At 37.9% G+C, this 15,021-nt stretch overlaps 1 protein-coding gene across 1 annotated transcript; it reads right to left on the reverse strand.

Moving 5' to 3' along the window:
• Positions 1 to 686: 686 nt before the first annotated feature.
• On the reverse strand, positions 687 to 13,123 carry LOC120082055. Its single transcript, XM_039037275.1, has 11 exons — positions 12,990 to 13,123; positions 12,535 to 12,845; positions 11,679 to 11,756; positions 11,049 to 11,566; positions 9,933 to 10,565; positions 9,599 to 9,753; positions 8,917 to 9,104; positions 2,748 to 2,875; positions 2,234 to 2,589; positions 2,060 to 2,163; positions 687 to 1,198 (listed from the first exon to the last, which is right to left on the reverse strand). The coding sequence occupies exons 2-11, from the start codon at positions 12,824 to 12,826 to the stop codon at positions 1,128 to 1,130; spliced, it is 2,523 nt and encodes an 840-aa protein (XP_038893203.1). The 5' UTR covers positions 12,827 to 12,845; positions 12,990 to 13,123; the 3' UTR covers positions 687 to 1,127.
• Between the last annotated feature and the right edge of the window lie 1,898 nt (positions 13,124 to 15,021).

A 15,021-nucleotide genomic window follows, 5' to 3' on the forward strand; every position in this document is an offset into this window, starting at 1 on the left:
TAATTAAATAGAGTCCCAACAAGCCTCTAATAAGCACCTCAAACAACTGCATACCACACCAGAGTGGACAACAAAATTACAAATGTAATTTAGTATTTAAGAATAGACGACACCTAATCAAAGTAAATAGAGTCCTAACAAGCCTCTAACAAGCACCTCAAACAACTGCATACCACACCAGAGTGGACAACAAAATTACAAATATAATTTAGTATTTAAGAATAGACGACACCTAATCAGAATAAATAGAGTCCCAACAAGCCTCTAACAAGCACCTCAAACAACTGCATACCACACTAGGACAACAAAATTAAAGTACACTTATAATGGACAAAATTAACACCGCCTAAACCATGGGCGATCACCAAAGAAGCCTCGACGACATTCTTAGAAAAGACTTTCGAACGTTAGTACTGTTACTGTTTTTAAAGTGATTTCTTTTTCACCATCTACATAGAACAAATAGTCATAAATATTATCCAAGAAACAAAAACACTATCAATAATTTCACTCTGAATTATCGTGTGGTCTATTTTGGATGATTGCTCTGCTCTGAAAACGTCCTGTTGGACAGGCCACAAGCACCATTACATCTTGCAGAAAGGATGAAAAGAGGCATATTATTATTAGCTAAACAAAATGAAAGCGTGATTAAGGCATCAAAATTAGGAATCAGGAATAGAAAATCTGAAAAAGGGTCTTGGGTTTGAATATATGTAAAAACAGAAACTTACAATCAAATAATATATCAAAAACGGAGCACAGCAAAAGTTGCAAATTCACAGTTCCTCCACTATTTTCTAGGCGCAGTAACCTAGAAGCACAATCAAATTCTTTAAAAGAAAAAGGTATAAAAGTTATATATTTTGACATTCCAGAATGTACATCGATTCCATTTCCAAGACGAAGGTACACAACTTACAACACACGACTAAAAGCTATATATCCAAGATAATTTGATATGGCCATAAGGGTATATCAATCACACTCAAAGAGAAGGCAAATGAGCGAATGGTCGTTGATTGGCCTAGAAACCATAAAAATTCTGATTCAGAATGGCCAAAAGGACGGGCATTGGATGGACCCTTCCAGAGGTCGAGATAAAATGTGAGATACTAGGAACCATCTTAAATAATCCCAGTAGAAATGCTGGAGGTCGCATTTATTTTCAGTGAGTGCTCGGGGATATACGTAGCACCTGTCGCATCAAAATAATTAAAGAAATTTATAGTTGATGTAAGTTGAGGAAAATGAAAATGAGAGAATCTAAATGAATATCAGTGGGCATGAAGAATTGTAGAATGAGAACAAAATGAATAATCTTGCGCATGATAAAGAAAAAGATATTATTCCCTGATATCAGGCATAGAAATAAAATTTGAATTGGTGTAAAACCTACAGAAAATAAAAACATCTGCTGAGAGTTATCGAAAAGGGAAATGAGAGAATGACTCTATCCTTTTGGGAGAGATAAATCAAGAGATGTGATTCTCAATTTTAGCATGGGACACGGGAAATTAAAGATTTTTTTAAAAAAATCTTTGACTTGATGAATAAACAGTAAGAATGAGAAAGGAAATAACATCATTCTTGTTCCCATTAAGAAAATGCATCTACATAGGATTCAGGTTTGTTAGAAGAATTAGCATTGAAGCTAAAGTTTCATCAGAAACCTCCGACGCCAGTTAATATTAGAATAAGTTTTCCAGAAAAAGTAACAATTAGTGATGGTCAGCAAATAAAGACAAAGGTACTACTAATAAATTATAGTCATATGGGGGTACATGCTAGGTATCCATATACCTACACTCTACCTTTATTGGGCTTATAAGTGTAAGCAAACCAGGATAACTTGAATGTAACAATAATGAGCGGCCCATAAGCATAAACAATAGGCCATGCGTCTGTCATAAATATCATTATCTATACTATAGAATTTTCGATGTTGATTCACCCCAACCAAAAAATGTTTAATAAATTAAGCAGAAATATTTAGCTTTTTCTCACAGTAGGTACATAATTGAAGAATGCAGGGAAGAGAGAGAACGACTATCAGTACCTTTTTCCTTGACATCAATTTGTAATGTGTCGAGTGTAATTATGCCATCAGTCAAGGGAAGTAGCTCAAGTTTGATGGTAGCTGTGGATTGAGATGGAATACATCTGCAGAGACCAAGCAAGGAATGAGTGTTGGAAAAACTATTTATCGAGTGAGAAAGGAATTATTTATTACCCTAATGGAACTCTACTCTGGAGCCACAGATGCGAGCAACCTAAACCAGCACTTGGGATGATATCTGACATGGGAGAAGATTGTTCTTTAAAAGAAACCGACCGGCCTCCAAAATCAATACTGTGTTTTTTATTCTCAGATACAGTAGGGATTGATCTTGGCCTTTCCAATGATGTACCATACTTCTCACTGCCTATCCTTCCAGCAACTTCATTTAAAACCATGTATGGACTCAAGGGTGATGATGGTGAGGAATTCAATGAAATCACAGATGGAAGAGAAGTGGATGAAGCTGGAGCAAGAACTGTCATGGTCAGATCTTCAGATGTTAAATTTGACGCCTGAAGTGTCAAAACCTGAAATTTAAACTGTTTCAGATGACTTCGTATTGGAGAGCATGAGAAATTGTGCGGATGTGTATGGATATTTCATTTATTTTTTAATCATTCTTCTTCTTATTATTATTATATTAATTGTGGGTGGTAGGGTTTGCTGGATATTTGATGCTTCAAACCTGAACGGGAAGGTGAGAAACAATTCCATTGGGTTTAGGGGTATCCCCTGATAGCGCCACAGACACCATAAGATCCCTTGAAATTCGAGGTTGCCAACTGGTTGGTTGCTTGAAAAACAATCTAGATTCTGTATAAATTCAGAAAATATAAGAATTAATTTTACTTAAATAAGAGTCAAGAACTGGCAGAATCATTAGATTGAGGTAAGAACAATCCATATACTTATCTTCTTCCAGTGGCCCTTTAGCCTTAATTCATAGGATGCTATCATTCTTTGTTTAATCAGTTGGTTTTAGAAACTTGGTGAGAGAGAAAAATTGTGGAGTGAGCATATGCTTAAATGAATAGCTTTAGAAGAAACGCAAAAACATTATGGTCCAACAAGGTAAAAGCAATCCCTTGAGAATTGTTGTCAGTTATCATATCAAGAGAGAATTGTGGTTGCAAAGAAATCAAAGAATCTTTAATAACTAGTCCAGGAATTGTTCGGTCCATTTTGGTGCTCCCCATCCTTTTTTTTTTTTTTTTGTGATTATGTTAGGTATCTGATTCCTGGACTCAGCAAACCCAACAACAACTAGAACAAACACGAGCTCTGATATAGTAAATAAGCAGTAATGCCAGTACGATGAAGAAAACAGAAAGGAACAATAGGAAATCTCCTCACAGTGATTCAAGAAGTTATAAAAGAAAATGAAAGAAAAAAATAACAGATACCCAGCCAATTCGAGAGGGCCTCTTCTTCCCAAAAGCTACTTCAGCTTTTCTTCAAAATAGGCCCTCCCCCTGCCTTCTTCCTCTTTTGGTTTTATAGCACCACAGTGGTCCATCCCTCTTTCCATACGGTTATTTCCCTTTTTCATGATTATTCCCTTTCACGATTATCCCCTTCCTCATTTAAGATCCTTGGTGCAATTCCTCTTCTACCCCTTCTCTTATATGTGTTAATAATCAGGGGTCTAACAATACCACAGGCCTCGAATTGCACCTTGTCCTCAAAGGTGGAGATCAGGGAATTGCTCCGATATCAAATGCACAGATTCCCACGTAGCTGCACTCTCTGGTAGCTTCTTCCATTTTACCAGCCATTCCTTTGTAGCCAGTTCCCTATTCCAGCAAACCCCTATGATAGTTTCAGGCACCACTTGCAGCTCAAACTCCTCTGTTAAGGCTGGAGGGTGTTGTTGAATCAGAGTGTTCTGCCCCAACTTCTTCTTCAGGTGAGATACGTGGAAGATGTTGTGTATGCTGGCCTCTGGAGGAAGGTCTAGTTCGTAAGCCACCAACCCTATCTTTTCTAAGATTTTGTAGGGTCCATAGTACTTGGGAGCTAGCTTCTCACATCTCTTCCTTGCTAAAGACTTCTGTCTATACGGACGTAGCATCAGGAATACTTCCTTCCCTATTTCAAACTGTAATTCTCTTATGTGATGATCTGCTTGTTTCTTCATTCGATTTTGAACCACAACTAAGTGTTCCTTCAGGGCATTCAAGACGGCGTCTCTAGCCATTAATTGCTGTTCCACCATATCATTAATGGTATTTTTTTTACCATAAGATAACAAAGGAGGTGGTTTTCTTCCAAATATTGCCTGGCATGGAGTGGTTTTGATTGAAGTGTGAAAGGTGTTGTTGTACCATGATTCTGCCCACGGAATCCACTTGCTCCATATTGAGGGTTGCTCATTGCAAAAACATCGCAAGTCTATCTTAAGGCAACTGTTAACTCTTTCAATTTGTCCATCGGTCTGGGGATGAAAGGAGGTACTTCTTTTCAAAACAGTTCCAATCATGGAGAAAAGCTCCTTCCAAAAAGTGACTGAGGAAAATCTTGTCCCTGTCTGTGATTATGGACTTAGGAACCCCGTGATGCCATATAACCTCTTGGATGAATCGATCTGCCACTAGTTTTACTGAAAAAGGATGTTTTAATCTGATGAAATGAGCCTACTTGCTCAATCAATCCACTACCACTAAAATGGAATTGTATCCTTCGGATTTAGGCAGCCCTTCGATAAAGTCCATGGTCAAATCTTCCCATATTTGTTCTAGAACTGGTAGAGGTTGTAGCAAACCGGCTGTATTCAAGGCTTATGTTTTATTCCGTTGACATATCTCACAATGTTCTACATATCTTTTCACATCTGACTTCATGCCCTGTCAAAACAACTCGCCTGACATTCTCTTATAAGTCCTAAGGAAACCTAAATGGCCCCCTAACACCGAGTTATGAAAGGTATGGAGGAGTGAGGGAATTAAGGATGAATTTTGGGAAATTACCAGCCTTCCTTTATAAAGTAACTTTCCATGCTCCAATTGATACTTAGGCTTTCCGTCAGATCCTCTTTCAGTATAGCAATAATCTTTTGCAAGTCCTCATCCTCCTCTACCTCTTTTAATACAACTACCACTTCCACCAATGCTAGGAGGTCATCATGAACATTTCTGCTTCGGTTGGTAACCTGGATAGGGCATCCGCAGCTTTGTTTTGTAGACCAGGTTGGTATAAGATCTCGAAGTCATACCCCATCAATTTTGCCAACCATCTTTGAAATTGTGGTTGTACCTCCCGTTGTTTCAATAAGAACTTGAGTGCTTTTTGGTTTGAGATTACAGTAAACTTATTTCCTAGGAGGTAATGGCGCCATTTCTGAACGGCCAACACCACAGCCATTAGTTCTCATCCGTAAATCAATTTCACTTGAGCCCAAGTAGATAGCTTCTGACTGAAGTAAGCTATCGGTCTGTAGTCCTGACTTAACACAACCCCCAACCCAAAACTGGATGCATCAGTCTTGATCACAAATGAAAGGGAAAAGTCAGGTAGAGCTAACACTGGAATCGTCCTCATTGCCACCTTCAAATCTTCAAAAGCTCGTGTACCCTGCTCATTCCAATAGAACCCATTCTTATGTAGGAGCTGAGTTAAGAGCGCTGCAATCTGCCTATAGTTTTGCACAAATCTTCTATAATAGCCCATGAGACCTAGGAATCCCCTTAGCTCCGTCACATTCTTTGGTTAAGGCCAGTTGGTCATAGCTCATACTTTTTCATCATTTGCCTCAACGCCCTCTTGAGATACCCAATGTCCTAAGTACTGGATTCAAGTTTGGCAGAATGAGCACTTCTTGTTGACAAACAGTTTGTGATCTCGCAAAACATTAAAAACAACGGCCAAGTGTGTTTCATGAGTCGAGATGTCAGGACTATATATCGGAATATCATCAAAAAAGACTAACACAAGCCTTTGTAGAAATGGCCTAAATATGTGATTCATTAAGGACTGGAAGGTGGCTGGAGCATTTGTTAATCCGAAGGGCATTACCAGAAATTCATAGTGGCCCTCATGAGTTCTAAATGCCATTTTTTCCACATCTTTCTCGTTCATTCGAATCTGATGATAACCCGATCTTAAATCCAATTTGGAGTAGACTGCAGAGCCGTGAAGTTCGTCGAGTAATTCTTCGATCACTAGGATGGGAAACTTATTTGCTGTCGTGATTTGATTCAACTTTTGATAATCTACACAAAACCTCCATCTCCCATCCTTTTTTTTAACCATCAAAACAGGGCTTGAGTAAGGACTACGACTTGGCCTAATGATTCCTGCCTGCAACATTTCTTCCTCAAGCCTTTCGATCTCTTCTGATGGTGGCCATATTTATATGTTCTGACATTAACTGGAGATTGCCCTTCTTGGGTTATAATCTGGTGATCAATAGCACGCTTCGGGGGAAGGTCAGTGGGCAGTTCAAAGATGTCTTCGTTTTCCTGGAGTAGTGCTTGAATCATAACCGGTAATACCTCCTCTTGTTTCTTTTCTTTCTCCTCCCATTGTTCAACATCTTCATTTCTTTCTCAATTCTGGAACTCAATAAGGAATCCCTGATCCCTTTCTTCCCATTCCTTAGCCAAAACCTTTAAGGAAATCTCTGCTCTCGTGAGAGATAGGTCTCCTTGTAACATGACTGTTCTTTCCCCCTCCTTGAAACACATAGTCAAAGACGGCCAATGAACTCCCATGAACCCTATGGTAAACAACCATTGCATTCCTAAAGCCATGTCCATCCTCCCTAACTCAATTGGAAGGAAATCGGCGGTGAACACCAAGTCTTGTAGTTTGATTACCACTACCTTATAAAAACCCTTCCCCTTTACAACTTCCCCATTGCCAATAACAACACCGTATTTCGCAATGCTTGTTATTGTAAGCTTCAGCTCGTCTATCAATCTTTGATTGACAAAATTGTGGGTTGCACCACAATGGATCAATACAACGACTTCTTTTCCCCTCATCATTCCCTTCAGTTTCACCGTTCCTCTCTTGGGAAACACCATCATTGAACATAAGGAAAATTCCGCGTCTTCCATGATCTCAATGGACGCCAGTTTTGACGTTTCCTCCGCTTCGATTTCTTCTGTTTCTTTTTCCTCACACTCCACGTCCTCGTTCGTGATGAACAACATTAGTTCTCGATTCTCCCTGACCTTACAACGGTGGCCTTGCGAATACTTATCACTGCACCAGAAACACAACCCCTTCTCCAACCGTTCTCGATATTCTCTGTCCGACAATTGCTTTACCAGCAGTTCCTTTTTCATAAAATTTTCCTTGATCGGAATCAATACTTGTCTCGTCGATCCCACATCTAATCCCTTAGGGTTTTGTTTGGTTGTATAATTATTTGATTTATTCACACTTTGGGCTTGGGCTTCGCCCTTCTAAGGCCCAATAACTCCTAAATCGCGCAAAGCCAACTTTAGTACCAGGTTCCGATCATTGACTAACTGGGCTTCCCTCATACACTCATCCAGGCCCACAGGGTGTCTACTGATGACCTCGACTTGCAATGATGGCTCAAGTCCATTAAAAAACACATAAGTAAGCACGCTCTCCGCCATCTCGGGTAACGGCGCTAAGTATGTCACGAATTTCTTCACGTAATCTGCATAACTTCTTGTTTGATCTGAAACAGCCTTGCCCCCAAACTTCCTTCGACTGTCGGACGAAAGTGCTCAAACATCCTCTTCTTTAACTCATCCCATGTCGATATCGGTCGGCGATTGTGGCTCCATCTGAACCAGTCGACCTCGTCTGGAGCAAAGCTAACGACCGCCACCTTCACCTTCTCAGCATCACTCAATTTGTGTATCTCGAAATAGTGTTCCGCTCTATATACCCAGGATTCGGGATTTTCCTCCGTGAAAACCAGCATTTCCAGACGTTTGTATTTGCTCTTGTCTGGTCCTCCCACTCCCTGATTCTGGTCTGAATCAACTTCATCCATTTTCTCCTTCATCTTGAGCCGAGATCCATCAGTAGCGCCAAACTCACTACCCTTCCGGATCAAGCTATTCTCCCTCATCTCTTCAGTGAGTTATTCTATACTTTTACAGAGGCCTCCAAAACCATATCCTTCATGCTAGCGATTTCTTTCTCGTTTGCCTCGATTCTCTCCTTTATTTGTTTCTATGCCATTTTCCTTGTTCGCCCCAGGATTTTAGGGCTCTGATACCAATGTGTAAAGTGTCTGATTCCTGCACTCGACAAACCCAACAACAACTAGGACAAAGAACAGAGCACAAGCTCTGATATAGTTGTATTGATATAGTAAATAAGCAGTAATGTCAGTACAATGAAGAAAACAGAAAGGAACAATAGGAAATCTCCTCAAGGTGATTCAAGGAGTTATAAAAGAAAATGAAAGAAAAAAATAACAGATACCCAGCCAATCCGAGAGGGCTGCTAATCTCTCCTTCCCAAAAGCTACTTCAGCTTTTCCCCAAAATAGGTCCACCCCGCCTTCTTCCTTTGTTGGTTTTATAGCACCCCAGTGGTCCCTCCCTCTTTCCATACGGTTTTCATGATTATTCCCTTTCACGATTATTCCCTTCCTCATTTAAGATCCTTGGTGTAATTCCTCTTGTACCCCTTCTCTTATATGTGTTAATAATCGGGGGTCTCACAAATTATACTCCATCCAAGGTTACCTTAAGTTGGAGTTGTTTTCTATATGTTCCTGTGGGTGGGTAATACTTGTGCAATTTAATTTTTTTTCCACAATATCAATGAAAGGGACATGTTTATCCTATGAGAATCAGAAAAAGGCAAATTACGACAATTAAATTAATTGAGTAAATTAGAAAAATAAAGATCGGTGAATATACCAGTATAGTTGCACCGGCATGTTACCATAATTGCATATTGATCAATCGTTTTGGAGGTAAGGGACAAACTTGATGTAGCATTTCCAGCCTGTAATCGGGAGGATTGGGAAATTTTTTCTCCACAAGCCTTTATATTCCTCCACATAGAAGTTGCTGGTTTGAGAATAAAGGAGTGTTCTTCGTCTCTCCTGCCACAGAGAAGCTCCACATACGATCAAAGGAATGTATTTTTTCAGTTATCATAAAAGAATGAAAAGAGAGGCACCAATGTAGATATCTTCTCATACCAAAATGATTCATAAGAAATACTCAGATATATTTGAAGGGCACAATTTCACTTAATGCAATATAAAAAATAAAAAATATAATAAAACTAAAAACTCTCAATCTTGGATGATATTTTAATCAAGAGCGAAATGCTGCATTGTAAAACTCACCCCTCACTGGGATCTATAGTACTAAAAGCCATAACCACATACAACAAGCAACCATTAAAAAATAAAAGCCATAACCAAAAAATTTTATTAGTTCACCACAAAGAAAATAGAAAGTTAGTTCACAAACCGCCCCCTCAGATATGCAACCCCACCACTTGTTTGGTACAGCAAAAGCACAACCACCAAAAAAATAACTGAAGCATGAGAACTTTAATGAATACAACATATTTTGAGTGGATGACAACCTGAGGGCTAAATTTGGTAAGCTGTGTTCATTTCCTGCTTCTATGCAAGCTATTGGCAATGATGAAGGGAGTCCATCCTTTGATGCCTCTTCAAAAACAATCGTTATAGCGTCAATATATATTATGATATCCGGTATATGAGCTGGAGACACATTCTACAAAACAACAAATGTAACTCTGTAAAAAAAATTGCACAAAGAACATTTCAAACGAATACTTGAGAAATATAATATAAATGATATATATGTAACCGTATTGGCGTATCATGTACTGGTTATAACTTGATTCCAAAAAAAGAAAAAGAAAAAAGGAAGAGAAAAAATCGTGATCAAACCTTAATTTGAACGCATAAAAGGTCATCTGTATTGCAATCAGCAGCAAAGGACTGGATTTCAACAGGATGAACAATTTCAAGTTTTCTCCTCCATCGTCTTCCTGGAATATGAATTCCTTTCAGTCCACAACAAACAGAAAATCTCTCTTGCTCCAAAGAGACACCTCGAAAAGATAAAAGGTCACGGCCCCCAATTCTTTTACTCTTTGAGGACTTCTGGGTTGAGAACTGTTCCCAATTTTCAAGTTCAAAGTTTGGCTTTGAACTTGCAGCTTTAACAGGTGCAGAAGGTGGTGCAGTATTGTGAGGTATTGAGGACATAGAGTAGCTTCTAAAATGGCCAAAGGAGAAGAGTTGAGAGCCAGATGAAGAAACACTAGACTTTTGAGACGTGCCACCAATTCCTGCATTGGTAGTTAAACGGGGAGGAGATAAAGGACGGGAAATAGGAGGAATGGTGTTATCCAAAGGAAGCAACCATTTCAACAATTCTCCACATGGATCCAGATTTGAATAACCTAAGCCATCCTGATTCTCAAATGATATTGGCCGCTCTTGATATTTCTCAAATTGAAGTATTTCCAATACAGGATCTCTCAATATGTCAACACCAACATTCACACGTAAAAGCACCTGCATCCTTCCCACAAGAAGACAGAATGAGAATCAGTAGTTAGAAAGAGTGTTGAAATTGATACTGATATTAAGACTTGGGAACTTATATAGGCATAAAGGATTCTCAAAAGGAGTATGATGATATCCAATGAACCAGAAACCATTATTCTGACAGCAGGAATAGTTATATGAAATAAAAGAAATTTTGCCACAAATATGAATTACATAGGGAACAAACAAGTACTTATTTCTACTGAGCAGGTTGCATCACACAATAACCAAGCTGAACATCAATACAAAAGATATAGAAAATTGTACTCTTTGGGATAATCAATTCATACTTCAGGTGGACAGTCTGATGCAAGACTAAGTTATCAGTACTTCTAGGAGCCTACTGCAGGGTGTAGGCTCAAGAAGAAAAGCGGGACATAACACTTGAAATTTTCAATCAAAAGTTTCTGCAACTATGCACGAGAACTCCAGAAGCTTTTTGATACATACCACTATGCTTCCATCAGAAAGAGAGCAGCACTTGAAGGTACCTCTTGCTACGCCACCAGAGACATTGGAATCAAAGTCTCCTTGATCAATCACTGCATTTATGCTGGACTTAATAATGGTCTGACCCACTATCTCAGAGTCACTTTGTTTGTCAGATCTTTTTTTTGACCAAAGGGGATCACTAGACTCGGCAATTCTTACAAAAAAGTGAGAGTTCTCAAATCGTTGTAACAATGTTTCTGTTTGTCGTCTGTGATCTTCCATTCGGAGAAGAGATTCACTGGCAGAAACATCCTCTGATGGGTCAATCTTCTCGCTTAATAGATTTTTACCATTCTGATCTGTACTATGTCTTTCCCCATTTGTGGAATTAGTTCCATCATCCATGTGCTCATTTTTTTTTTTAGGACTATGCGATTTTCCATTTTTACTCATAACTGCTGCAACTTTAAAAGGAGTTATGGTTTCTGTATCCTGTTTATAAGCAGATAAACATGCCAAGATACATATTTGTTCACCTGTATAAAGGGCAGAGTTAAAGTACCATACCGGTAACACAGCATTTCTCTCATCTGATGATGCAGGTGTATGAAAAACAAAATAAACAAGTCATGGATAAAGTATATGTACCTGGGAAAACAAAAGATCGGTCCATACTGCATAATGAATGTATATCTGATGCATTTTTCCAATCACAAGGAAGACCCTCTAGAAAAAAATATCAAGTATTAGATTTCCTTTATGAATCAGAAGCCAAAGAGGAGCACGCATCTACCACATAAAGAATATAGTCATGTTAAGCATTCTACTACTCAGGAGTCAGAACCTCCAACCGTACTTTTTGTGGAAGAATTTCAGGTGTATCTTCTTGAATGTAAAAATTCCACATCAAACGAATGCGTTACTAAGTAATGGTCCTAGTAACAAGACTGTAAACAATCTCGCAACTTAAAACACTAACATGATATTAAAAAAAAATTATACTATAGATGTGTGATAAAGAACCGCAAGATATTATGCTATAAAGTTCCCAAGCTAGTTCTATCTGAGAAACTTCAAACTTCTAACAAAAGGACAGGGAGTTGATATTTGAGTTCATTAAGTGTTGCATTCAGTTTAGGAAACTAAAACTTCATATCCAACTTCAAAAAACATTTGATCGGAATTTATCCAATAAAATGATTCGTCATGATAAAGAAGAAGAAGAAGAAGAAGTGATGACGAAGAAAGTATACGTGGAGAGATAAATTAGGCGTCTTGACTTGAAACAGATGCCAAAAGTTTCGAGTCGACTATTCACATAGAATGCCAGATGTATCTTCTTTCAATATAAATCACAGTACATACACACTATACGGTGTGTTATGGTCACCATCTTATGCAACCAGATTGTTATGTTAAGCATCAGTGATACATTCATGCACGACGACACATTAACCGATTATCAAAATCAGACATTAGTGAACTGATATAACAAAGAACGCACTGCATGGAATGGTAATCCACCCTTCTTCCTCGGAAACATCAGAGTGCTTCACTACACTAGCACGGCCGCTTTTCTCCCTATGACCAGCAATACTTCCATTCTCACCGCCAGATGCATCAGCCTCCTCGTCATTATCATCAACAGTAGAATATTGTGGAAATGGATCTTCAGAAATCAGACCCTCCAAAGTTACTGCTGGCTTTGGCGCGTAATAGGTAGCTGGAGGAGGAGTTTCTTGAAGAGATGGCCGCTCTGGAGGCACGGTATGAGTAGATCTGAGTAGAAAATTCATTGTCGCATCTACAGAGTATCTGCAAAATCAAGAAGCGTCCGGTAAACTCGTAGTTGGAAATTGAAACTGATCGTTGATGCCATTTGTCAATCGTTAAGCATGTAGGGCAAAGAAATTGAGAAATATAAAAAACTCGGTGAAAACAAGCAGCCCTTGGGTCTACCTGATCGGCGATCGAGCCGGAGAAGCTCTGTTTGCGAAGTGGAGGATAGATCCAGTGGTGGCGGAGCACCGGACATAAGGAAATCGGTGGCCGGGCCTGACATGATTTCTCACCACGGCACTAATGGGCCGGGCTGTACTTGTACAGAGTTTATTTGGGCCCAATAATTGGAAACTTTTCCTAAAATACCCGATATGCCCCCGGCCATTTTATTTCTTTCCCTTTTATCTCACAGATAAAAACGAAATAAGAGGATGTTTGAAATAAATTTTCAAAGTGTTTAATATAAAAAATAAATTATTTAGAAAGAAATTAGACTGTTTGTTTCAAAATAATTTTTCATGTGTATTTTAATCAGTTTTTATTAAAAATGTGTAAATAAAAATGAATTTTTTGAAAAATACTTTTTTTTTTAGTCAATCCAAATAGACCCAGAATTTATATATAAAACTTTAACATTTTACTACTATTATGTTGAGGTAGATATCTTTTTCTTTTTTTTTTCTTTTTTTTTTCTTTTTAGTTTGAGTACTACCCGATATATGATTTCACAAAAATGAGTTCATGTTAATTATCGTAGAGCTATACTTACTTTAGTGGTTGAGATATATTTTTGAAACCTTGACATAAACATTGGTTGTTGAAAGCGTGGTTGGGGTTAAATTAATCTCTTTCTTTTTCATAAGTGTAACATTGGCTAAATGCACTTTAACAATTAAGTCCATATTAATAATAAGATTAACCTAAATTAAGCCTTAGAGATACTTGTTGAAACATAATTAAGTCTTATTCCTTTAATTTATTGTTGTGTAATTTAGTTGTATAATCATGTTTACTTTTGGAAGTCTTGTTTGTACTTGTAAGATAGGGTTTAGGCAGTGACTTAGTTTTGAACGTTTGCTCTTCCACATAATCTCCTTTGATTTGTATGATTATGGAGATCTCACTTTATCTTTACAATGTACTCTCTCTTTGCTCTTCTCCTATTTAAAGGAATAAGCTCTGATACCAGAAAATATTTTGAGGATTTTAGGATCTGATATTTATGAGAAGATGAAAGAGCGTCAATTTCAATGTGTTTGGTACGAGCATGGAACATCGAATTAGAAGCCAAGGCAGTAACACTAATGTTTGCACCAAGTCGTTGCCTTCATATCAATTTAAGCTTCTTTGTGACAAACTCGACATTTGCTTTGCACCTTCGCCTCATTTGAGGGGGGTTGTTAAGACGTAACTAAGTCTTATCCTTTTACTTTACTGTTATGTAATTTAGTTGCATTCTAATTTTATGTTTACTTTTGGAAGTATTGTATGTACTTGTAAGTTAGATAGTACTTAGTTTTACACATATACTCTTCCACCTAATCTCCCCTGATTTGTGTGATTTGGGAGATCACATCTTATATTTAGGATGTACTTTCTCTTTGCTTCTCTCCTATTTAAAGGAAGAAGCTCTAATGAAATGGAAAAAACTTTCATCTTTTTATAAACATCAGATCTTAAAATCCTTTAAATATTTGCATACTTACATACCTTTTTCCACTCTCTCCTTCTCTATGTATGCTAGAATAGGTTCTACCACAGTTTAAGATTTCGTTATGAGAAAAATAACTGTCTGATAGGGAGATCTTACCTTTAGTTGAGGATATTAAGCAAGCATGGTGTAGGGATCTTAACATCCACTACATCTCTTGTTTGGCAACGTAGTTACTCATACTTTGGCTCTACATGCATTTACAAAACACCACTCAACAATTTTGATACCGAAACTTTCAATTTGGGTACATCAATCCCTAGTTTATAAAATCCAACCAGAATGAAGTACACTTCAACCATCCTTAGTAACTAGTTTTTTTTTTTTTATTTGTTTCTAAAATCTCGAAAAGGAACTAATTGTTGAACAAAACATAGTGTTATCATATAACTTATGAAATAACGGTTACCTAACACACTACAAAACTTGTTACACACAGTGTTACAATATTTTCAGAAATATCATAAATAAACATACAACTAAAGCTAGAACAGAACA

The sequence above is a fragment of the Benincasa hispida genome, chromosome 7 (genome assembly GCF_009727055.1).
Source record: "Benincasa hispida cultivar B227 chromosome 7, ASM972705v1, whole genome shotgun sequence".
Taxonomy (NCBI): Eukaryota; Viridiplantae; Streptophyta; class Magnoliopsida; order Cucurbitales; family Cucurbitaceae; genus Benincasa; species Benincasa hispida.

Coding starts and splice junctions, on each gene's coding strand:
- LOC120082055 (XM_039037275.1), bottom strand. CDS start 12,826: ATGAATTTTCTACTCAGATCTACTCATACCGTGCCTCCAGAGCGGCCA. Junction 11,757..12,534: donor GTGGATTACCATTCCATGCA/GTGCGTTCTTTG, acceptor ATTTTTTTCTAG/AGGGTCTTCCTTGTGATTGG. Junction 1,199..2,059: donor AATTGATGTCAAGGAAAAAG/GTACTGATAGTC, acceptor TTGATGCGACAG/GTGCTACGTATATCCCCGAG.